The 24158-nt window shown below is 48.3% G+C and overlaps 1 protein-coding gene across 1 annotated transcript in view; it reads right to left on the bottom strand.

Moving 5' to 3' along the window:
- Positions 1-24158, bottom strand: part of MXRA8 (matrix remodeling associated 8) — a 35431-nt gene that overhangs the window by 3574 nt on the left and 7699 nt on the right. Inside the window, exons 2-8 of the mRNA XM_060259335.1 lie at positions 20414-20437; positions 19036-19344; positions 17577-17678; positions 11352-11807; positions 2294-2452; positions 1753-1783; positions 1260-1336 (exon numbers count right to left, since the gene is read on the bottom strand). Of these exons, the coding sequence (XP_060115318.1) occupies positions 1260-1336; positions 1753-1783; positions 2294-2452; positions 11352-11807; positions 17577-17678; positions 19036-19344; positions 20414-20437 (1158 nt within the window). The remainder of the gene's footprint in view (positions 1-1259; positions 1337-1752; positions 1784-2293; positions 2453-11351; positions 11808-17576; positions 17679-19035; positions 19345-20413; positions 20438-24158) is intronic.

Genomic DNA, 24158 nt, shown 5'->3' on the forward strand with positions numbered 1-24158 from the left:
TCCTGCCACAATTTTTTTTTAGCCTTCATTCTCCTGGACTCTCGCTCTTTTCTGCTGCTACAGATGGATTAACACAGCGGCTCATCTTGATCTAACTGCCTTTACGCCTTCTGAGAGTCTTTCAGGACTATGTTTTTGGATCCGAGAGTTTCTCAGGATGCTTTTTCCTCTCCATTATTTATGAATTCATTATTGAGAAATCTGTTATTCATGAGAACCAGAGTGGAGTTATGGCTAGTGTGTTGGACTAGGCTTAAGAACATAAGAGAAGTCATGTTGGATCAGGCCAATGGCCCATCCAGTCCAACACTGTGTCACACAGTGGCAAAAAAACCAGGCGCCATTAGGAGGTCCACCAGTGGGGCCAGGACACTAGAAGCCCTTCCACTGTGCCCCCCCCCAAGCACCAAGAATACAGAGCATCACTGCCCCAGATAGAGAGTTCCAACAATACGCTGTGGCTAATAGCCACTGATGGACCTCTGCTCCATATGTTTATCCAATCCCCTCTTGAAGCTGTCTGTGCTTGCAGCCACCGCCACCTCCTGTGGCAGTGAATTCCACATGTGAGTCACCCTTTGGGTGAAGGAGGACTTCCTTTTATCAGTTCTAACCCGACTGCTCAGCAATTTCATTGTGAGAAAGGGAGAAAAGTACTTTCTCTACCTTCTCTATCCCATGCATAATCTTGGAATTATTGGGGAGACCCAGGTTCAAATTGTTACATGCCATGGAAGCTCTCTGGGTGACCTTGGGCCAGTCACACACTCTGCCTCACAAGGTTGTGTTGTAAGGATAAAATGGAGAAGGGGAGGCTGTTGTGAGTCACTCTGGTTTCCCATGAGAGAGAGAAATGAGGTATAAATAAAGTAACACCAATACGTAAAGCCAGGGCTTTTTTTGAGCAGGAACACACAGGAACAGAGTTCCGGCTGGCTTGGTATGAGGGGTGTGGCCTGATATGCAAATTAGTTCCTGCTGGACTTTTCCAACAAAAAAGCCCTGTGTAAAACAATGGTGACATCAGGGGGTGTGACCTGATATGCAAATGAGTTCCTGCTGGGCTTTTTTCTACAAAAAAGCCCTGCATAAAGCTATACATTTTTGTCCTTCCAAGGAGTTCCACCAGGCATAACTTCCGAAGCAGCACCCTGTTTCAATAACGAAGCTCAGTCATGGAGGTGAAGGGTTATTCCCTGAGCACTGGCAGAGTGTCTGCTGCTTGATACCAAACTATTCTATATTGCTCCAGCACGTACCCAATTTAATGTCTTCACTTTTGTAGTTGGAGAGATCGGTTGTGTCAGCCGTAAACTCCCTGAGATTCATGTCTTTCCTAGGAAAACAAGAGAGGGAAAAGGGTCAGGCTGGCCTACTCTTGGTCACATTATTCAGGCCTTGCAAAACCTGAAGACGGCAAGGATTTTGAGTTAAAGTAGGGGCGGCCCGGGAACCACATGCGGCTCTTTCACACATGTTGTGTGGCTCTCAAAGCCCCCCCCCCCATCCCATTGGCTGGCTTGAAGAAGGCATTTCTTTCTTTAAATCACTTCTCTAAGCTAAGCCAGCCGGCAGCTTGAAAAATGCTTTTAAAGTTGCTTCTTAGCAATTTCCTGACATTTACACCCCCACATTTTCACTGTCAAGTAACATGTTCTGAGTAGCAATCCACTGCTGTATGCAAGTCCATCTGTCCCAATTCCTCTGCAGAGCTGCAGGTCCCCTTCGCACAAAGACTGAATCTCTACTTACTGGTCACTTTTCTTCATGTTGTACTCGAAACCTAGGAAGAAGGGAGAAGTGGGGCGTTCAGGCACCTGTCTTTTCGTCATTCGAGGGCTGAAAGAGCGATTGGAGACTGAAGGCACAGCCCTAAACAAAGCGATACCCTTCTAAAGTCTACTGAAGTCAATAGGATTGCCAAGTCCAATTCAAGAAATATTTGGGGACTTTGGGGAAAGAAAGAAAGAAAGAAAGAAAGAAAGAAAGAAAGAAAGAAAGAAAGAAAGAAAGAAAGAAAGAAAGAAAGAAAGAAAGAAAGAAAGAAAGAAAGAAAGAAAGAAAGAAAGAAAGAAAGAAAGAAAGAAAGAATAAAGCAAGCTGAGGGCATAAAAATAGCATAAAATGGCATTCGGCAGCCTAACAGAATATTCATGGAATGGTCAGTCAACCAAATAGTATTCACAGAACAATATTCGTAAGCCCAGGCAGGAAATGCAGGTGACTTCCATTACCCTGTAAAGTGTGTTCTCGCTTGAGCAACGGATCTGCACGAAGGTGGCAAGATACTCACCTCTCCTGCGGTGCTTGCGAGTGACGAGGACCACGAGGATGAGGAGGAGGATGAAGAGCAAGAGAGTCGCCAAGACGTAGCCCAGCTGGTGGAAGAAATGTGACTGGCTCTCTGGGATAATGACATTGATCACGTGGTGTCCACGGCCCGCATTGGGATCTGGGGAGCAGAAGGGAGAGCCAAGGACGAGGATCGGTGAAACAATACTCGGTGAAAAGAAACAGCTAAGACGGGACAAAACCCTGAAAAGGCTAAAGGTAGTCAGAAGATAAGCTTTAGCTATCCTTTAGTTCTCCTGGGCTTACAGTTCACCTCCAGACTACAGAGGTCAGTCCCCCTGGAGAAAATGGGATGCTTTGGAGAGTGGGCTCTATGCAATCACATCCCAGCTAAGTTTCCTCCTCTCCTCAAAATCTGCCCTCCGCAGCCTCCACTCGCAAATCTCCAGGAGTTTCCAATCCTATAACTTGCAGCCATTTCATGAATCCCCAGGCACATCTCATACCTATTTGCATGCCTAGCAACTCACAGCCCAGACATTAAGGAAGGTTAGCAGAGTCAGCCTTGCTGAACAGCTCTCGAAGAAGAATCAAGAATGAATGTCGGCAGGGCTTTTGTTGTAGATAAAGCCCGGCAGGGACTCATTTGCATATTAGGCCACAACCCCTGACATCACCATTGTTTCACGCAGGGCTTTTTAAATAGAAAAGGCCCAGCAGCAATTCATTTGTGTATTAGGCCAGACCTCCCGTTTTCACCATTGTTTCATGCAGGGCTTTTTAAATAGAAAAGGCCCAGCAGCAATTCATTTGCGTATTAGGCCAGACCTCCCGTTTTCACCATTGTTTCACGCAGGGCTTTTTAAATAGAAAAGGCCCAGCAGCAATTCATCTGCGTATTAGGCCAGACCTCCCGTTTTCACCATTGTTTCATGCAGGGCTTTTTAAATAGAAAAGGCCCAGCAGCAATTCATTGCGTATTAGGCCGGACCTCCCGTTTTCACCATTGTTTCACGCAGGGCTTTTTAAATAGAAAAGGCCCAGCAGCAATTCATTTGCGTAATAGGCCAGACCTCCCGTTTTCACCATTGTTTCACGCAGGGCTTTTTAAATTGGAAAGGGCCAGCAGCAATTCATTTGCGTATTAGGCCAGACCTCCCATTTTCACCATTGGTTCACGCAGGGCTTTTTAAATAGAAAAGGCCCAGCAGGAATTCAGTTGCATATTAGGCCACACCCCCTGACACCAAGCCAGCCAGAACCGTGTTCCTGTGCATTCCTGCTAAAAAAAAAAAAAGCCCTAAATGTTGTCGCATAGCAGTGTGTTTGCAAGATGGAGTCCCGCCATTTTGTGGCCACAGTAGGTTACTCCGTTTTCGTTTCCTTCAAACAAATAGCCCGTGCAACTCCAGTTCCAGAATCCCACACTGTGCAGCTGAGAGGTGTAAACCTTAACAGGAGGAAGGAAAGTCGGTTGCCAAAAAGAAAAAAAAAACTATCTTAAAAGAAAAACAAAGCACACACACAAAACCCCAAACCGTGTGCCAGGAAATCATTCTTCGGCAGGGCGTAGCAGCAGCCTGTTGAGCCAGAGAAGGGAGGTGGCGTGCGAGTCCCCAGCTTGGAATGCACCTCTGCTCAACCCCACCAAAGTAGGTCATGTTTAAAAGAGAGGTTCTGAGCAATATCTGCTTGCAAGAGCGAAAAAGGGGGTTCATTGACGGGTTAGTAACAGCAGTCCTGGTTGGTTTGGTGGCCGTATCTGCCCAGGCCTTCCCCCAAGGAGCTCAGGGCAGCGGATGCTGCTCTCCCCTCCTCCAGCCCATCCTCACAATAAACCCTGCAAGGTAGGTCAGGTCGACCAACTGCGGGGATCAGGATAACCCTAGACCAGGAGTGGCCAAACTTGCTTAACGTAAGAGCCGCATAGAATACCCGCCAGATGTTTGAGAGCCAGAACACATGAATGTCAGATGTCTGAGAGCTGCAAGTCGGGAAGGAATGGAAATGGCTGGGGGAGGGAGAGAGAAGTGGAAAGGAAGCAACTGTAAATGCATTCTCCAAGCTGCATGCTAGCTTGGCTTGGAGAAATGGTAAGGGAGAAATCTGCCTTCTCCAAGCTGGCTGACGGGGCCACACAATTCGTGTGAAAGAGCCACATGTGGCTCCTGAGCCACAGTTCGGCCACCTCTCCCCTATAACCTGGCAGCTTGATGTTAGAGTAAAAGCTCCGTGAGAACAGACTGCTCTCGCTTTGCCAAATGCACATGTGGAATGCACAGCTGGAACAAATGACATCCCCGGGCTGGGAAAGGCAAACCTCGTTCAGCAGAATGGAGTCGCATATGGACAGCAAAGCAGCCTGCAGAGTTTAAAAGCAAATCGGACTCGGGCGATGTTCCCTCTAAGCTGAGTTAGTGTGAGCTAGCTCGCCATTTTTTAGCCTCCAGCTCACACATTTTTGTCTCAGCTCAGGAAAAATGGCCCCAGAGCTAGGGTTGCCAATCCCCAGGTGAAGGCAGGGGATCCCCCGGTCTGGAGGCCCTCCCCCTGCTTCAGGATCATCAGAAAGCGGGGAGGGAAATGTCTGCTGGGCACTTTATTATTCCTTATGGAGACTTATGCCCATAGAAAAGAATGGAGAATTGATCAGCGGGTATTTGGGGTTCTGGGGGGGCTGCATTTTGAGGTAGAGGCACCACATTTTCAGCATAACACCCAATGCCTCTCCCCCAAATACCCCCCATGTTTCAGAAAGATTGGATTAGGGGGTCCAATTCTATGAGCCCCCAAAGAAGGTGCCCCTATCCTTCATTATTCCCTATGGAAGGAAGGCATTTAAAAGGTGCACGTTCCATTTAAATGTGATGGCCAGAACGCCCTGTGGAGTTCAATTATGCTTGTTGCACCCTTGCTCCTGGCTCCACCCCCAATGTCTCCTGGCTTCACCCCCAAAGTCCCCAGATATTTCTTGAATTGGACTTGGCAACCCTACCCAGAGCACACTCGTTAATGCAGGAGCTCACAACTTTAATGCCGGTAGCTCACAAAGCAGAATTTTTGTGTTTTAACAATTTATTAATAACACATGGTTACAATATTTAATTCTATTTTTCTTATACTAAACCATATGATATTTCACCCCCCCTCCCTCCAATATTGACTTCCCCGAAGTTATAAATTTGCATTTAATTCTAAAGGTACCACTAATCTATCAAAATGTAATACTTTTGATTAATACTAAAAAATTGTCCAATGTCTTTTTACGTTCCACTCTTTCTCCATATATCCCTTGAATTTCTTCCACTCCTTTTTGAATAAGTCTAAGTCATAGTCTCTTAAAGTTTTAGTTAATTTGTCCATCTACAAAGCAGAATTTTTGCTTACAAGACTCTTCAGCTTAGAGGGAACGTTGGACTCAGGGTGCCCAATCAGCCCAATGCCAACAGCAAGAACGCCTCTGCCCATCACAAGCTTCCTAACAGTGTTCCCCCTCTGAAAAACCCACGTGCTCTAACTTCCACAGAGCCTTTCACTGAAAGCCACAGAGTTAACTTTGGATTCTATGGCAGAGGCAGCGAAAATACAAGCCGGCCGTGTTGATATTGTCAGCGGAATAAAATTTCCTGTCTAGGCAGCCGTTCCAGCCCTTGGAGCCATGCCTGGGATTAAGAGGATCCGAGGAGAAAGCTCTGGTGTGCCTCTGCTTTTCTTTATCTTTATCTGATTTTTTAAAAGGCTTCGGGTCCCTGTAGGAGTGGACACGAACTCCCACAGCTGGAAAGTCCACCGCGAGCCTCTCTCTTGCTGAGTAGACAAAGATCTGTTCCCCTCATGCTGCTTAGAAGGGGCTGGAGAAGGGAAAGCAGACAGATGTTCCAGCCTGCCTCCCCAAAGATGCAACATCAAATTCCCATCGATTCAGCAAGTTCTCTTGTGCTACTTTTGGTTCCACAGTAGGCTCCACTCAGGAACTGAGGACTGACACAGAAACCCTCCATCGCTAACAGCACTTAGTTTTTATATATTGCCTTCGGCATTCAAAACCCTTGGCGGAAATTATTTTTCACCAGGGATTTTTTTTTTTGTAGCAAGGACTCCTTTGCATATTAGGCCACACACCCCTGATGTAGCCAATCCTCCTGGAGCTTACAGCAGGCCCTGTACTAAGAGCCCTGTAAGCTCTTGGAGGATTGGCTACATCAGGGGTGTGTGGCCTAATATGCAAAGGAGTTCCTGCTACAAAAAATGCCTTATTTTTCACTGTCATCACAACAACCCTGTTAGGTAGGCTGGTGCTGTTGCCCGCATACTGTTGAGCAAGGCTGTTTTGTAGGAAAAAAAGGTGCAGGAGCTCAGTAATATATCTCATTTGCATATGACCCGGGATCTGTGTGCAGCGGGGAGAGAACTCCCCATTGCATGCAGACCCTGGCTGGAGGTTCAGGAGCTGTGCTCCTGTGAGCTCCTGCTAAATTCAAGCCCTACTGTTGAAGATGGGGCAGAAAATGGACTTCTTTGGTGGTCCAGACACTGAGGATCCATAACTGGGTCTTCGCAGCAATGTTTAAGGAGCTGTTTCAGCTGTGCAGGTCATCATTTTGGGTCAGAATCATACGGGGAGGGAAAGGGGAGGGATTAATCCAAGCACCCTCACCCCACACAGTGGTATTCCAACCCACATTTTCCCCGTTGATGTTCTATATAGTGTGAAGGAAGCGGCTGATTAGAGAAACCATCAGGGAACAGAAGGATGAAATCCCTTCACCTCTCCCTGGAATAGGGTTGCCAAGTCCAATTCAAGAAATATCTGGGGACTTTGGGGGTGGAGCCAGGAGACACTGGGGGTGGAGCCAGGAACAAGGGTGTAATTGAACTCCAAGGGAGTTCTGGCCATCACATTTAAAGGGACAGCACACCTTTTTAAATGTCTTCCTTCCATAGGAAATAATGAAGGATATGGGCACCTTCTTTTGGGACTCATAGAATTGGACCCCCTGGTTCAATCGTTTTGAAACTTGGGGGGTACTTTGGGGAGAGGCACTAGATAGTATACTGAAAATTTGGTGCCTTTACCTCAAAAAACAGTTCCCCCAGAGCCCCTGAAACCTCCAGATCAATTCCCCACTATACCCTATGAGAATCGATCTCCACATAGGGAATAATGAAGTGCTCAGCAGACGTTCTCCCCCCCCCCCCATTTTCTGGTGACTCTGAAGTGAGGGCTTGGCCTCTCTACTCATGAGTTGCTGCCAACTTCTTCCACGTAACACAGACACCCCATCCCAAGAGGAAGCCTTTCCAATCGGAGACTGGAGCCTCCAGAGGAGAAAAAAAATCACATGGTGGCTTTGGGGGAGGGACTTCCCCATGCCGACCAGCTGACTGGGGGAGGGAAGGAGCCTGGAAAAGCGGAAGAACCCCCGCTGGGACCTGGGGATTGGCAAGCCTACTGGAAGGCCCCAAATCAAACTGGATCTATGCATAGATGGCAGGGCTTTTTTTTTGGTAGCAGGAATTCCTTTGCCTATTAGGCCACACACCCCTGATGTAGCCAATCCTCCAAGAATTCACAGGGCTCTCATTCCAGGGCCTCCTGTAAACTCCAGAGGATTCGCTTCATCAGGGGTGTGTGGCCTAATATGCAAAGGAGTTTTAGTTACAACAAAAAGCCCTGACAGATTGTATTTTAGGAGATCCCAAGATCTGTTTCACAGAGGTGGTCCCAGGTGGCATGTCACCCCAAACTAGAATTGCCAACCTCCAGGTAATACCTGGAGATCTCCCACTATTACAGCTGATTTACAGACAATCAAGATCAGTTCTCTTGGAGAAAATGGCTGCTTGGGAGGGTGGACTCTATGGCATGGGAGCCCGCTGAGGTCCCTCCCCTCCCCATGAAGCTCCACCCCCAATACCTCCAGGTATTTCCCAACCCACGCCTCGCGACCCTACCCCAAACCATGCACTGCCCCCAGCAGTTGTTCGGGTAACAGATTGAGGACGATTCTGCTGTCCAGGGGTCGTTTTGTAGAAAAATATGTGGTGGAGCTCACTAGCATAACTCATTAGCATATCCCCCAGCCAAAAGCAACCCAATGCAAGAAAGGAGAGCCCCGGATGAGCGAGGCCTGCTTGGGCTGGCTAGAGATCCATGTGCGGGTCAAAAGGCCAGCAAGTCACCTCCCTGCCCCAAATCGGAAAAGAAGTGGAGAAAGGGAGGTGTGGGCTTCTCCAGGGGTTAATGAGGGCTGCTGGGGGTGTGGCAAAGCCTCTGGTGGCTAGCTGGCTGCCTGCTCTCCTAATCCAGGGATAGTTATGCAGCTGCATCTACTATACAATGGACAAGGTAGGTGGGGATGAGGAGGGGGAACCCTCAGAAAGATTCAGGAGCTGTGGTCTGGGGAGCTCCTGCTAGGGTTGCCAATCCCCAGGTGGGGGCAGGGGATCCCCCGGTTTGAAGGCCCTCCCCCCGCTTCAGGGTCGTCAGAAAGCGGGGGGAGGGGAGGGAAATGTCTGCTGGGAACTCTGTTATTCCCTATGGAGATTTATTCCCATAGAAAATCATGGAGAATGGATCCGCGGGTATCTGGGGCTCTGCGGGGGGCTGTTTTTGGGGGTAGAGGCACCAAATTTTCAGTATAGCATCTAGTGCCTCTCCCCAAAATACCCCCCAAGTTTCAAAAAGATTGGACCAGGGGGTCCAATTCTATAAGCCCCAAAAGAAGGTGCCCTATCCTTCATTATTTCCTATGGAAGGAAGGAATTGAAAAGGTGTGCCGTCCCTTTAAATGTGATGGCCGGAACTCCCTTTGGAGTTCACTTATGCTTGTCACAGCCTTGATCTTGGCTCCACCCCCAAAGTCTCCTGGCTCCACCCCCAAAGTCCCCAGATATTTCTTGAATTGGACTTGGCAACCCTAGCTCCTGCTGAATCTAACCATAAATCCACCCAACTGCTGAACTTGGGATCTCCCGATTTCAGTTCCTCTCTCTTAGCCGTTACTCTTCAGGGAGATAGCCCAAGAAGTCCCTGAAGAGAAAGATTTGCATTGGGCTTTTGCTTAAAATAGGTTCCTTTGGGATTCCAGCCCATTTCCTGGTTGCAAATGAGAATCACTCCAGCAAGAATGGAGGCGAGGGACTTCTCATTAAATCCTTCCGTTTTCTCCAATTTGCACGCCAAAGTTTAGGTTGGGAAGTCTGATTGATTTCATGCCTGTTCCCCCCCAAGGTATCTGATTCCCCATGACAAACCCCACCCCCCACCCCCCCATCCAGTTTTCACAATCTCAGAAGGCTTTTTATGACTAGCAATGTCGACCCATTTAAAAATTCATTGCGCCGTCTTCAAATTCGATATTAAGCGGGCAATAAATATTAAAAGCACAATAAATATTTTAAAGTGGTAATAAATGAAGAGCTTTACGCCCAGCAGGCTAAAGATGATTAAACTTCGTTGTCAACTTCTCTGTGGGCTGGTTGGGATAAGAGAACAAAACAGATTCACAAGCGGCGGCCCTTTTAGAACATAAGAACATAAGAGAAACCATGCTGGATCAGGCCAATGGCCCATCCAGTCCAACACTCTGTGTCACATAAGAACATCAGAGAAGCCATGTTGGATCAGGCCAATGGCCCATCCAGTCCAACACTCTGTGTCACACAGTGGCCAAAACAAGTGTCATCAGGAGGTCCACCAGTGGGGCCAGGACACTAGAAGCCCTCCCACTGCTGCCCCCCCCCCCCCCCAAGCACCAAGAATACAGAGCATCACAGCCCCAGACAGAGAGTTCCAACAATAAGCCGTGGCTAATAGCCACTGATGGACCTCTGCTCCATATGCTTATCCAATCCCCTCTTGAAGCCGTCTATGCTTGCAGCCGCCGCCACCTCCTGTGGCAGTGAATTCCATGCGTTAATCACCCTTTGGGTGAAGAAGGACTTCCTTTTATCAGTTCTAACCCAACTCCTCAGCAATTTTCAGAGAGGTGTGTTGCTCAGTTAGTTCTCCGGTGGCTTTCAGAATAGAAATTGTGTTTCAGGGAATTCACGGGACTCTCAGAAATTTCTTGAGGGTTCGTAACGGCAGGCAAGCTTCTCTGAAAGACAGCTGTTCATTTCCCTCATTGCATATTGAGGCAGCTGACCTCCAGGTAGGGCCTGGAGATCTCTCAGAGTGATATAAGGGATCCCCGGGCTACAGAGATCAGTTTCCTTGGAGAAAATGGCTGTTTTGGAAGATGGACTCCATGGCTATCGTCCATCAAGATCTCTTCGCTCCCAAAACTGTGCCCTCCCCAGGTTCCACCCCCAGATCTCCAGGAATTTCTTAACCCAGAGTTGGCAACTCTACAGCACGTAGATGCCAGACAGTATGATGTGTGCTAGAGGTTTACAAGATAATGCATGGGATGGAGAAAGTAGCGAAAGAAGTACTTTTCTCCCTTTCTCACAATACAAGAACTCGTGGGCATTCGATGAAATTGCTGAGCAGACAGGTTAAAACGGATAAAAGGAAGTACTTCTTCACCCAAAGGGGGATTAACATGTGGAATTCACTGCCACAGGAGGTGGTGGCGGCCACAAGCATGGCCACCTTCAAGAGGGGGTTAGATAAAAATATGGAGCAGAGGTTCATCAGTGGCTATTAGCCACAGTGTGTGTGTGTGTGTGTATTTGGCCGCTGTGTGACACAGAATGTTGGACTGGATGGGCCATTGGCCTGATCTAACATGGCTTCTCTTATGTTCTTATGTTCTGTTCAGCACCCTCTCATTTTGCAAGGGACAGGGTTGCCAGCCTCCAGGTTGGACCCAAAGGTCTCCTGCTTTTACAACTGATCTCCACCTGGCAGAGATCAGCTCCCCTGGAGAACAGAGGATGTACTTAACTTCCACAAGAGCAGAACGTATCTGTGAAGGAGCAGCCACAATCTCACAATGAAGACACCTCTCTCTTTCATGAGGGCACAATCCTTTATGAGGCGGCAGCCATTTTGTCCTGACAAAGAGCATCCCCCTCAAAAGAGGTTGAGTTGAGTGGTTGAGTGGCCTTACCTGCAGCCGGTGCGTTGTGGCGGGTCGTGTTCACCACCTTCCTTTCTGGTTCTGGCTCCACGACAGACACCCGGAAGATACGTCGCTCGTGGAGGCCACAGTAGTGGTGGTGGAGATGGCAGGAGTAGGTGCCTTCGTCCGCAGCCTCCAAACCAGATATCTTGAGGGAGAAGTCACCCTGGCTGAAGGCCCTTTCGGTGATATTCATCTTTTGCCGGATGAAGAGAGGCCCGTAGGAGCGCCGTTCTCCAGAGGCATACAAGTCAATGAGGCGATCGGCCCGGTCGTGAGGCACGCCTGGTGGCTGCCGGTCCCAGTGGACCACTTGCTGATCCTCCTCATCGTATCGATCCGTCCAGATGTGATTCCGGTTGATGCAGGGGAGCTCCACGGTGCTCCCTTTCAAGGCCACAATCACTGCCTTCTCCCCGTCCCAATACTCCTTTACTTGTTTCGCTGCAGAAACCACACAGAAGGGAGACAGGTAGGCGTTGGCCTGATAGGGCAATACTGTCCCCTGCTTCTCCTCACCCCTGCTAAAGGTGAGAGAGGTTCAAAGGTCACCAGAGAACCTTTCTTTGGAGAAGGATCAGGCACTGGAGACTTATGGGGGTTTTGTAGGGTTGTCACACCAGGAGATTTCCCACTATTATGCCTGATCTCTAAATGACTGAGATCAGTTCCCCTGGAGAAAAGTTGCTTTGGAGGGTGGACTGGTCTTTAAGGCAGGGGGGGCAATACGGTTGCCAAGTCCAATTCAAGAAATATCTGGGGACTTTGGAGTAGAGTCGCCAATCCCCAGGTGGGGGCAGGGGATCCCCCAGTTTGGAGACCCTCCCCCCGCTTCAGGGTCGTCAGAAAGTGGGCGGAGGGGAAGGAAATGTCTGCTGGGAACTCTGTTATTCCCTATGAAGATTTATTCCCATAGAAAATCATGGAGAATTGATCCGCGGGTATCTGGGGCTCTGGGGGGGCTGTCTTTTGGGGTAGAGGCACCAAATTTTCAGTATAGCATCTAGCGCCTTTCCCCAAAATACCCCCCCCCCAAGTTTCAAAAAAGATTGGACCAGGGGGTCCAATTCTATGAGCCCCCCCAAAAAGTGCCCCTATCCTTCATTATTTCCTATGGAAGGAAGGAATTGAAAAGGTGTGCCGTCTTTTTAAATGTGAGGGCCAGAATTCCCTTTGGAGTTCAATTATGCTCGTCACAGCCTTGATCTTGGCTCCACCCCTAATGTCTCCTGGCTCCACCCCCAAAGTCTCCTGGCTCCACCCCCAAAGTCTCCTGGCTCCACCTCCAAAGTCTCCAGATATTTCTTGAATTGGACTTGGCAACCCTACTTTGGAGGTGGAGCCAGGAGACATTGGGGGTGGAGCCAGGAGCAAGGCTCTGACAAGCATAATTGAACTCCAGAGGGAGTTCTGGCCATCCAATATAAAAGGGACTGCACACCTTTTAAATGCCTTCCTTCCATAGGAAATGGATAGGGGCACCTTCTTTTGGGGCCCATAGAATTGGACCCCCTAGTCCAATCATTTTGAAACTCAGGGGGTATTTTGGGAAGAGGCATTGGATGCTATGCTGTAAATTTGGTGCCTCTACCTCAAAAAACAGGCCTCCCCAGAGCCCCTGATACCTGCAGATCAATTCTCCATTATTTCCTATGGGAATAAGTCTCCATAGGGAATAACAGAGTTCCCAGCAGACATTTCCCCCCCATCCCCCCGCTTTCTGATGACCCTGAAGCGGGGGGAGGGCCTCCAAACCGGGGATCCCCTGCCCCCACCTGGGGATTTCAGACACAACAGGAAACCACAGTATACAGATGATTAGAAACTACCCAAACGCTGTGTATACTATATTTCCAATAATTATATTTATAATCACTCAATACATCATTTACTCATAATTATTCATAATTCATATAACTTTTCAGTCCAACTCCTAGTCCAAAATTCATAAATCAACTCAAAATGGAAATCCAAACCTGGATGCTCGAGATAGGAAGGTACCGTCTCCTCTCCTGCTGTATCTTCAACATTCAGGCGCAGGTGGTCCCGTGAGGACGTGTGATGTTTCTTTAAGGCAGCAGTCCGCTATCCAACCAGTGCGGCGACACGATTCTGGCTATTCTCGTGTTTCATTTGCCACTTCCACTGGCCGCAATGATTACTAGGAACCCATGCTAAGGCAACCGCTTCGGCTCGTTACTCACAACTGCATGTATAGGTTCTCCCTATTACATGTCTTCACGGTGCCACCTGTGTCTGAAAGTTGAAGGTACAGCAGGAGACGGTACCTTCCTGCTTCAAGCATCCAAGACTGGATTTCCATTTTGAGTTGATTTATGAATTCTGGACTGAGTTGGACTGAAAAGTTATATGAATTATGAATAATTATGAGTAAATGGTGTATTGAGTGATTATAATTATTGGAAATATAGTATACACAGCGTTTTGGTAGTTTCTACCTACCTGGGGGTTGGCAACCCTAGGTGTCAAACATGTGGCCCGAGGGCCAGATAAGGTCCCTGGAGGGCTCTTATCAGGCTAGGGTTGCCCAGTCCAACTCAAGAAATATCTGGGGACTTTGGGGTGGAGCCAGGAGACTTTGGGGGTGCAGCCAAGATCAAGGCTGTGACAAGCATAATTGAACTCCAAAGGGAGTTCTGGCCATCACATTTAAAGGGACGGCACACCTTTTCAATTCCATAGGAAATAATGAAGGATAGGGGCACCTTCTTTTGGGGCTCACAGAATTGGACCCCCTGGTCCAATCTTTTTGAAACTTGGGGGGTATTTTGGGGAGAGGCACTAGATGCTATACTGAAAATCTGGTGCCTCTACCCCAAAAAACAGCCCCCCAGAGCCCCAGATACCCACGGATCAATTCTCCATGATTTTCTATGGGAATAAATCTCCATAGGGAATAACAGAGTTCCCAGCAGACATTTCCCTTCCCTCCCCCCACTTTCTGACAACCCTGAAGAGGGGGGAGGGCCTCCAAACCGGGGGATCCCCTGCCCCCACCTGGGGATTGGCAACCCTATATCAGGCCCACGAGCAAGTCTGCTTCCTTCTCCCTCTTTCTTGCTTCTTTCTGTGTCACAGCTTGTTTTGCCAGGATTTCTCAATTGCACAGAAGCTGCTGAGCAAAACCTCTGTTTTCTCCATTGGCTGAGGCTCCTCTCTTGGGGAGGAGAGGGGGGGTGTACAGAGAGCTTGCTTTGATACTGACCACAATATTACAAGAGCGCTAATACTTTAGCATGTTTTATTTTACGTTTTTGAAAAAATTTTAATTGCGTTTTGGGTCCTTTATAAAGTGTATATCTCCGCTACCTGACATTACATTTTATGACACACAGGGCCCAGCCCGACAAGGTCTGATCCTCATAACAAATGAGTGCGACAGCCCTGCTAAGGCGCTATACTTTGTTGCGGTCCCTCCCCAAATCCCATGCTCTCCTGGCTCCACCCCCAAAAGTTCCAGGTATTTCTCAACCCAGAAATGGCAACCCAGCTCTGTGAAATATTGAGCAAGCGGTATGGAGGCTGCAGAAGCAAGCATACGGGCAACGCAGCAATTCCAAAGCAGCATCTCTTCGGCTCTCCCAAAACCTAAATCCTAAACTTTCGTTTTACTGGTCGGAGTAGGGTTGCCAAGTCCAATTCAAGAAATATCTGGGAACTTTGGAGGTGGAGCTAGAAGACTTTGGGGGTGGAGCCAGGAGACTTTGGGGGTGGAGCCAGGAGCAAGGGTGTGACAAGCATAATTGAATTTCAAGGGAGTTCTGGCCATCACATTTAAAGGGACCACACATCTTTTAAATCCCTTCCCTCTGTAGGAAATAATGAAGGATAGAGGCACCTTCTTTTGGCGCTCATAGAATTGGACTCCCTGGTCCAATCTTTTTGAAACTCGGGGAGTATTTTGGGGAGAGGTACTGGATGCTATGCTGCAAATCTGGTGCCTCAGCCTCAAAAAACAGCCCTCCCAGAGCCCCAGACACCCGCAGATCAATTCTCCATTATTTCCTATGAGAATAAGTCTCCATAGGGAATAATAGAGTTCCCTCCCCCCCCGTTTTCTCTCTCACACTCACACACACCCTTAACTCTCTCTGGTGCAAGTGGGCAGCCGGGTTGGTCTGAAGCAGTAGAACAAAGCAGGAGTCTCTGGTGCCTCCACAACGAGGTCTGGAAAGTACACACCCTCCCTTGTCAGAAAGGAAAGCAAAACAGAGGGGCAGCACTCTGAGGAGGTCTGCTGTTGCTAACCCTTCCCCATGAAGTACTTCCTGCTCCAATTTAAAGGCGCACACACATTTTAAAACTGGACCTGTTTGCAGGTCCTGCCCAAGATCTAGAGGTACAGGGTGGCTGTGGGGGAGGAGCTTCCCCCGCCAGCCAGCTGACTGGGGAAAAGCCTGTAAAATCTGGGAATCCCCCGCTGGGACCTGGGGATTGGGAAGCTTAGGTCAGAGGGCATAAATACACCCGAGGTTCTGCCAGAAGGTGTGCCAGGAGTTCTACGTGGAACTTTAACTCTCAGGTGTGTGGGCCTCCCTGATCTATTTCAAGGCTGTGGCACCCAGGGAAAGGGAGCTTAAACCTTTCTCTCCTGTGCCATTTTCCGAGCCTGAAATGGCCCCCAGGGAACTGCTATTTGCTCCAACGGTGAAAGGTATCTGGAGACCTCCTGAGATTACAACCAATGCTCCCTCTAAGCTGTGGGGTCTTATGGGCAACAACTACTTTGTGAGCTACTGGCATTAAATTGGTGAGCTCCTGCATTAACTGGTTTGCTCTGGGGCCCTTCTTCCTGAGCTAAGACAAGAATGTGTGAGCTGGAGGCTAAAGAACTGCGAGCTAGCTCATACCAACTCAGCTTAGAAGGAACACGGATGACAGCTGTTCTCCAGGTGACAGATCAGTTCACCTGGAGAAAATGGCCACTTTGGAAGGTGGGCTCTGTGGCATTGTACCCTGCTGAAGTCCCTCCCATCTCTAAACCCCACCCTCTTTGGGCACCACCACGGCTTTTTTTGTAGCAAACACTCCTTTGCATATTAGGCCACACACCCCTGATGTAGCCAATCCTCCAAGAGCTTACAGGAGGCCCTGTAGTAAAAGCCCTGTAAGCCCTTGAAGGATTGGCTACATCAGGGAGGTGTGGCCTAATATGCAAAGAAGCTCCTGCTACAAAAAAAGAAAAGAAAAGCCCTGGGCAATACTAAAATGTATACATCCTGATGAGCTGGCTACATGTTAAGCCCAAGAATTCCTACAGCTTCACTTCCAGGTTGAACATATGAAGCTGCCACATACTGAGTCAGACCCTGGGTTCATCAAAGTCAGTATTGTCTGCTCAGACTGGCAGCGGCTCTCCAGGGTCTCAAGCGGAGGTTTTTCACGCCTCTTTGCCTGGACCCTTTTTAGTTGGAGATGCCAGGGATTGAACTTGGGACCTTCTGCTTACCAGGCAGATGCTCTACCACTGAGCCACCGTCCAGTTTGAACTTTGGTTATTTTGTTTTTTAAAGACTAGGACTAGCTCTCCTTGACAGGGCAAAAGGCTCCTTGAGTCCACCCTCCTGGAGAGATTGGCTGGATGTTTTTTTGAGGAAGCTCACTAGGAAGCCATGGAACCACCCAGAACAGGGCGCTTTTTTTTTGTAGCAAGAACGTCTTTGCATATTAGGCCACACCCCCTTGATGTAGCCAATCCTGGAGCTTACAGTAGACCCTGTGCTAAGAGCTCTGTAAGCTCTTGGAGGATTAGCCTTCCCTAGGGTGCCAGACAGTCTAGGGCAGGGGTGGCCAATGGTAGCTCTCCAGATGTTTTTTGCCTACAACTCCCATCAGCCCCAGCCAGCATGGCTGATGGCTGGGACTGATGGGAATTGTAGGCAAAAAACATCTGGAGACCTACCATTGGCCACCCCTGGTCTAGGGCAGGCCCAGGAAACAGCTGTAACTCATCTTAAGACTTCTCTGCAGCCTCATGACAGGAAATACTCCGATGCCCACAAACATCTTAATGACTGCTTCCCGGCCATTCATTTGCTCCTTGCCGAGCTACAGAAGACCAGAAGGGAGGCTGCCTGGAACAAGCGTGTTGAATTTACAAGAGAGAAATGTTGACTGGAATAAAGCCTGTACATGCTAAAGCCTGTACATACTGGCTCCTTTCCCGCCACAAATCAGCAGAGAAGCGCTCACCTTTCATGGTGATGTCGAGCTGGATCTTCACCGTCTCGTACAGGTGGCAATAATGGTGGTGGAGGCTGCAGGAATAAATGCCTTCATCGCTCTCGACCAGGTCTTGAATAAGAATAATACATTATTATTGTACAGCCTTGCGTGTAGAAGAGCAGGGAGATCCTATGATTGTCTGGCAGCCTGAAGGTCTAGCTCTTTTAGTGTTATGCACCACTAGGTGGCGAGCTAGACTTGTTTTTTTCAAGGCAAGAGATGTTTCAGAGGCGGTTTGCCGTTGCCTGCCTCTGTGCAGTGACTCTGGACTTCCTTGGGGAGGGGGCCTCCTAGCCAAATACTCGCCAAGGCCGACCCTGCTAAGCTTCCAAGATCTGACAAGATTGGGATTTTTAGAAGGCAGGCAGGAAGGGCATTTGCCAAGCAGCTTCTGATTGGCTACTGGAGATCACATGGCGTGGGCAAAATTTTTAACAGTTGTCTTGGCGGCAGCTGCCAAGCGTAAGGATTTTCACTGCATGCCTAAAAGTGTATGCAAGGAAAATATTTTAAAACAATGTGTTTGTTTTAAAAGGCATCCTGTAAAATAGAGTTGCTATTAAAACTATTCATGACCTCACTCTCTGACATATTGTGACTGGCCCCACCTCTTGTGGAAGCGATTTTGTAGTTACATCTACCCCCCTGTGCCACAGTTCCAAAGGTACACACAGGGTTAAAAAAAGGTTGGGGACCTCTAGGTAAGAGTCTGAGACAGCCTTTCTGCATTCTTATTTTCCTTGCCTATGTGTCCCTATGGCTGGGGGAGGGGAGTGTTTTCTAAAGAGCCAGTTTGGTGTAGTGGTTAAGTGTGCGAACTCTTATCTGGGAAAACCGGGTTCGATTCCCCACTCCTCCACTTGCAGCTGCTGGAATGGCCTTGGGTTAGCCATAGCTATCACAGGACTTGTCCTTGAAAGGGCAGCTGCTGTGAGAGCCCTCTCAGCCCTACCCACCTCACAGGGTGTCTGTTGTGGGGGGAGAAGACATAGGAGATTGTAAGCCGCTCTGAGTCTCCAACTCAGGGAGAAAGGCGGGGTATAAACCTGCAATAATTCTTCTTCTTCTTTCCTGCATTCCTTTAGCTCCCTCTAATGGTCGATTTGATATTACATTGTTTTAAGTCCGGCATATTTTCCTGCAGGAAAGTATGCCAGAAGTACAGCAATGTAATATCAAATCATCCACCAGAGGGAGCAAAACATGTGCAAAAAAGGAAAAGAAAGCCAAAGCAACAGGGGAACACAAGTGATGGAAACAATGTGGACGAGCCCAAAGAGTAGAAAGATCAGTGGTTCAAACCCACACTGGGAGGGCATGAATCCTTTTCCCCATCTTAAACTACAGTTAATAACTTTGGGCAACCTGTTCGGTCTCTGTTTGCAAACAGGGAGATGCGCGCAGAAAACACGGTGGTTCTCAGTACCTTTGATGACCAGCGAGAAGTTGCCATCCTCAAATGCAGCGTCGGGCATAAATATCCGGCCTTTGTTGTAGCCACTGTAGACTCGCTGCTCCCCGGCCGAATACATGTCGCAGAGTCGCTCACTGCTGTAATCTTCGTACTGGTTTCTGTACAAGTCCCAGTGGACCACACGCTGGCGGTCATTCAGGCGATCCTGGGTCCACACCATCCGGTAGCTCTTGCAAGGTAGGACCATCTGCGAGCCCACTTTGGCGGTAACGTTCAGCACAGACACCACCACGCTCTCGAGATTGGCGGCGTCTGCAGGGACTGCGACAGGTGCAGAGGGGAAAAGGCAAAAGAGGGAGGTGGATCCCTGCTTTAAACCCTCCTGTACCAAGGGGATCTCTCACTGTCTGTCAGGACTCGGAGCTCGGGACATTAGAATGAATATGCCGCGGTGTCTAAAGGCACGTTCCCTATGCAAATCACACCTCAGCCACAAACCCACTCGGTAAATGTAGGTGAGATTCTCTCTCTGTCTCATCTTAGCTCAGGAAAAATGGCACCAGAGCACAATCATTTATGCAGTAGCTTACAACTTTAATGCCAGTAGCTCACAATTTAAAAACCAGTAGCTCACAAAATAGAATTTTTGCTCACATTTAACAGGGCTATTTTTCTAGCAGGAGCTCCTCTGCATATTAGACCACACACCCCTGATGTAGCCAATCCTCCAAGAGCTTAGAGGGCTCTTAGTACAGGGCCGACTGTAAGCTCCAGGAGGATTGGCTACATCAGGGGGCTCCTGATAGAAAAAGAGCCCTAGTTACATGTAAAGTGTTTTGAAGATGTCAGCTGCTTTATATATATATATTCCAAGTGTGGTGTGGTGGTCAGAACAGCAGACTAGGGTGTGGAAGGCCCAGGTTTGAATCCTCAGTAGAAACTCATGGGGTGATCTTGGATCAGTCACGCACTCTCAGCCTCACCTACCCTGCAGGGTTGTCGTGAGGATAAAATGGAGAGAGGACCAATGTAAGTCCCCACTGGGGAGAAAGGCAGGGTATAAACGACGGAAACAAATAAAGTTCCGCAGGGTTTGTAAAACTGTCCTCTTTCAACTGGCTTTTAAGGTGGAATCCTGAAAGTGACATCTAGCCATCTTGATATATATGTATTGTACTGTAGCACCTTCAATTTATATTGGTTTTACTTTATTTATCTAACTGTGTTTTAATTGTATTTTATTGTATTAATTGTATTTTATTGTAATCATGGTATACACCATGTCCTGTGAGCAGCCCTGAGCCTGCCTTGGCGGGGAGGGCGGGATATAAATAAAAGTTTATTATTATTATTATAAAAGTATTCGTACTTCATGATTGGTATTACTCACCTGAATAGGGATGAACAAGCATCTCTGAAAAGAAAAAGAGTGGTGGAGAAATAAATTAGTGACCAAAGTCTGCTGAGAATTTGAATATTTTTTGCTCTCTTGGATTATTATATGTTATAATATGCATGTGAGATGGTTCGTGAATATTGGTCCCATCCTGCCCATCAGGTTCGATTCAGTTGAAGGCATTGGCCATGACCTACAAAGCCCTTCCTAGCCCTGGACCCTCCCACCTGCAAGACCGTCTCATCCCTCTATGCTCTGCCACGACAGCTTTGCTCATCCCAGCATGACTTCCTGCAGGGCCCAACCTGCAAACGGGCAAAGTCAACAACGGCCTATGCCGGTGCCTTCTCTGTGGTGGCCCCCATCTTATGGAAAAGCCTGCCTGAGGTCAAGAAGGCTCCCCTTCTCCTGGCTTTCTGCGAACTGCGCAGCATGGAATTAAACTTCGCTGGTCTTAAAGGTGCCCCTGGACTCAAACTTTGTTCTACAAAAAACTGTTTTATTTAAGGTGGCTTTTCTATGCCAGCAACCGAGTTCAACTGTACTAACTGAGTCACAAAGTTCCTTAGTAAAATTATTAGGGACAGCAGTCCATCCACCTGTGCATAGGTCACTGTAAATCAGATCCTACTGTGTAACAGTGCATCATATGACTGGTCATGTTCAGGACCTTTTTTGTAGAAAAAGCCCAGCAGCAATTCATTTACATATTAGGCCACACCCCCTGACATCACCATTGTTTCACACAGGGCTTTTTTGGGAAGAAGAAGCCCAGCAGGAACTCATTTGCATCTTAGACCACACACCCCTGATGTCACCATTGTTTCACACAGGGTTTTTTTTTTTTGGTAGAAGCTGCCCAGCAAGAACTCATTTGCATTTGCCACACCCCTGATGCCAAGGCAGCCGGAACTGCGTTCCTGTTCAAAAAAAAAGCCCTGGTCGTGTTAACCCTTCTGCTTTACTTCAAATCCTGCTTTGTCTGTTTAGATTTCTGGTCGCTTCTATCGCTCAAATCCTATTTCATTGTTAGCTGAATGTCCCCTCCAGTTGATTGTACTGACTTGCGCTGTGTAATTTGCCTTGAGTCATCGCGAACGTAAATAAAATATAAATCAACGAATGTAAAGATAGTACAAATCCATGTTCATCCACTGTGCCATGATAATACCAGTTCGACATGCAAAATACAATTTTTGCTCCTTCCCTCTGGGGATTGCACACAATGCAGAGAGTACAACACAGCCTTCTCCCAGGTGTAAAAGGTAAAGGTCGTCCCCTGTGCAAGCACCAGTCGTTTTCGACTCTGGGGTGACGTCGCATCATGACGTTTCCACGGCAGACTTTTTACGGGGTGGCTTGCCATTGCCTTCCCCAGTCATCTACACTTCCTCTCCAGAAAGCTGGATACTCCTTTTACCGACCTCGGAAGGATGGAAGGCTGTGTCAACCTGGAGCCGGCTACCTGAAACCAGCTTCCGCTAGGATCAAACGCAGGTCGTGAGCAGACAGCTCAGACTGCAGTACTGCAGCTTTACCAATCTGTGCCACGGGGCCCTTCCTCTCCCAGGTGTAAGCCAACTTCTTTTTATTGTACCAAGTGACAAAATGTTTCGGTTCAACCAGAAACTGCTTCTCCTTCCCTCCCCGCCCCAACCAAACCTAGCTGTAAAAGTATCTTCTTGCTTACTGCTTCCCGCTCCTTCATAATTTCGCATCACACAAGGCAATCCAAGCTCAGGACCATTTTCTCTTCCTGCACAATGGCTGGCCAGGAACAAAAGCACAGTTCCAGAAACCAGAGACTGTTGCCTCCTGCACCGCTAAAGGGTGGAAACAAACTATGCGCTGCAGCACCTCAGTGTCATTCCCACGGTTCCATCCCAAGCCCTTGCTTAAGCTCCTCCTCTCTTGTTACATCACTTCTCTTGCTACATCACTTCCTGTGAAGGACACCCGGTTGGGTCAAAACCAAAGAGATTTCGTCACCTCAAGCAGAAAGTCCAAATGTCACCATGACAGGAAAGGGGGGGAAATTTCATGGTCAAGTAACTGAAAATTGACTGCCTTAAATCAGGGGTGGCCAACAGTAGCTCTCCAGATGTTTTTTGCCTACAACTCCCATCAGCCCCAGCCATTGGCCATGCTGGCTGGGGCTGATGGGAGTTGTAGCCAAAAAACATCTGGAGAGCTACCGTCGGCCACCCCTGCCTTAAATGGTATGCAAACGCTGCTAGATGGTTCACCCATCGATGCAGTAATGTGGTGGAATTCTTCACCCGGCTGACCAGTGCCGATTGGAAGGAGAAGAAGCCAGATCAGCAAATCATACAGAGACACGGCAAGCAGCCTCATCTTTCAGGGGGTAAACTGAGGTTCACAAGGAGCCCTTCACAGGTTCGCGACTTCCTCACAGCCCAACATGTGGGAATTATTATCTCGAGGCCTGTTTTTCTTAACTCTTCCAGCAGCCGAGATTTTGAAAAAGAACCAGCCGGCTGAAAGCAAAGTTTCTCCTCTCCTCTGTCATTTGTGGTCCAGGAGCTCTGAAGGCAGCGCCGTCAAGTATGTCCCCGTCCCAAATTATGGCTCCGCAGAGGCCAAGCTAGTGCCAACGAGCGGCAGAGGATGGGATCCAGATGAAGGGCCTGCCCTGGAGGGTCTTTGGGGAGGGTTGCCAATCCCCAGGTGGGGGCAGGACAAGCAGGCTAACAAACCTCCGCGTAAACCAGTCTCAAAAATAATGCAAACTCAGATTGACTAAACAACATATAAAATTAGTTATCCATATTGAACCATGTCATTTTATAGAAAAAGCGCATAAGGAACATCAGCCTCCCGCCCAAAGTCACTTTGAAGGCAATTTGGGAGGGACAGTGGCTCAGTGGTAGAGCATTTGCTTGGTAAGCAGAAGGTCCAAGGTTCAATTCTCGGCATCTCCAAAAAGGGTCCAGGCAAATAGGTGTGAAAAACCTCAGCTTGAGACCCTGGAGAGCGGCTGCCAGTCTGAGTAGACAATACTGACTTTGATGGACCCAGGTGGGTCTGATTCAGTATAAGGCAGCTTCATATGTTCAATTCATGTCCGATTTTCAACAAATGGGTGCAGGTAGTGATCCCACAGGTAGAGTTTTTCATGGAGACCAACGCCCCCGATGATTTCTTCTGCCCAGCAAGGCAAATATGAAACGCGACGCGGCTGTACTTATTCCACGTTTCATGATTGCTTTTGCGAGCTTCCAAAACTGTTCGACATACTTCACGCGCTGACGCTTACAAGCATTTATGTATGGTACGGTCATACCTGGTCAAACTATACGTAAATGCTTGTAAGCGTCAGCACGTGAAGTATGTCGAACAGTTTTGGAAGCTCGCAGAAGCAATCCCGAAACGTGGAATAAGTACAGCCCTGCTGGACAGAAGAAATCATCAAGGGCGTTGGTCTCCGCAAAAAACCTCAACCTGCGCAATCACTACCTGCACCCATTTGTTGAAAATCGGACATGAATTGCCTTCAAAGTAACTTTGGGCGGGAGGCTGATGTTCCTTATGCCCTTTTTCTATAAAACGACATGGTTCGATATGGATAACTAATTTTATATGCTGTTTAGTAAATCTAAGTTTGTATCATTTTTGAGGCTGGTTTCTGCGGACGTTTGTTAACCTGCTTGTCCTACTCCATTAACCACGTTGCTCCTTGTTGGTTGCACAATCCCCGGGGGGGGGGGGCCGGGGGGGC

The sequence above is a fragment of the Heteronotia binoei genome, chromosome 18 (genome assembly GCF_032191835.1).
Source record: "Heteronotia binoei isolate CCM8104 ecotype False Entrance Well chromosome 18, APGP_CSIRO_Hbin_v1, whole genome shotgun sequence".
NCBI classification, from domain to species: domain Eukaryota; kingdom Metazoa; phylum Chordata; class Lepidosauria; order Squamata; family Gekkonidae; genus Heteronotia; species Heteronotia binoei.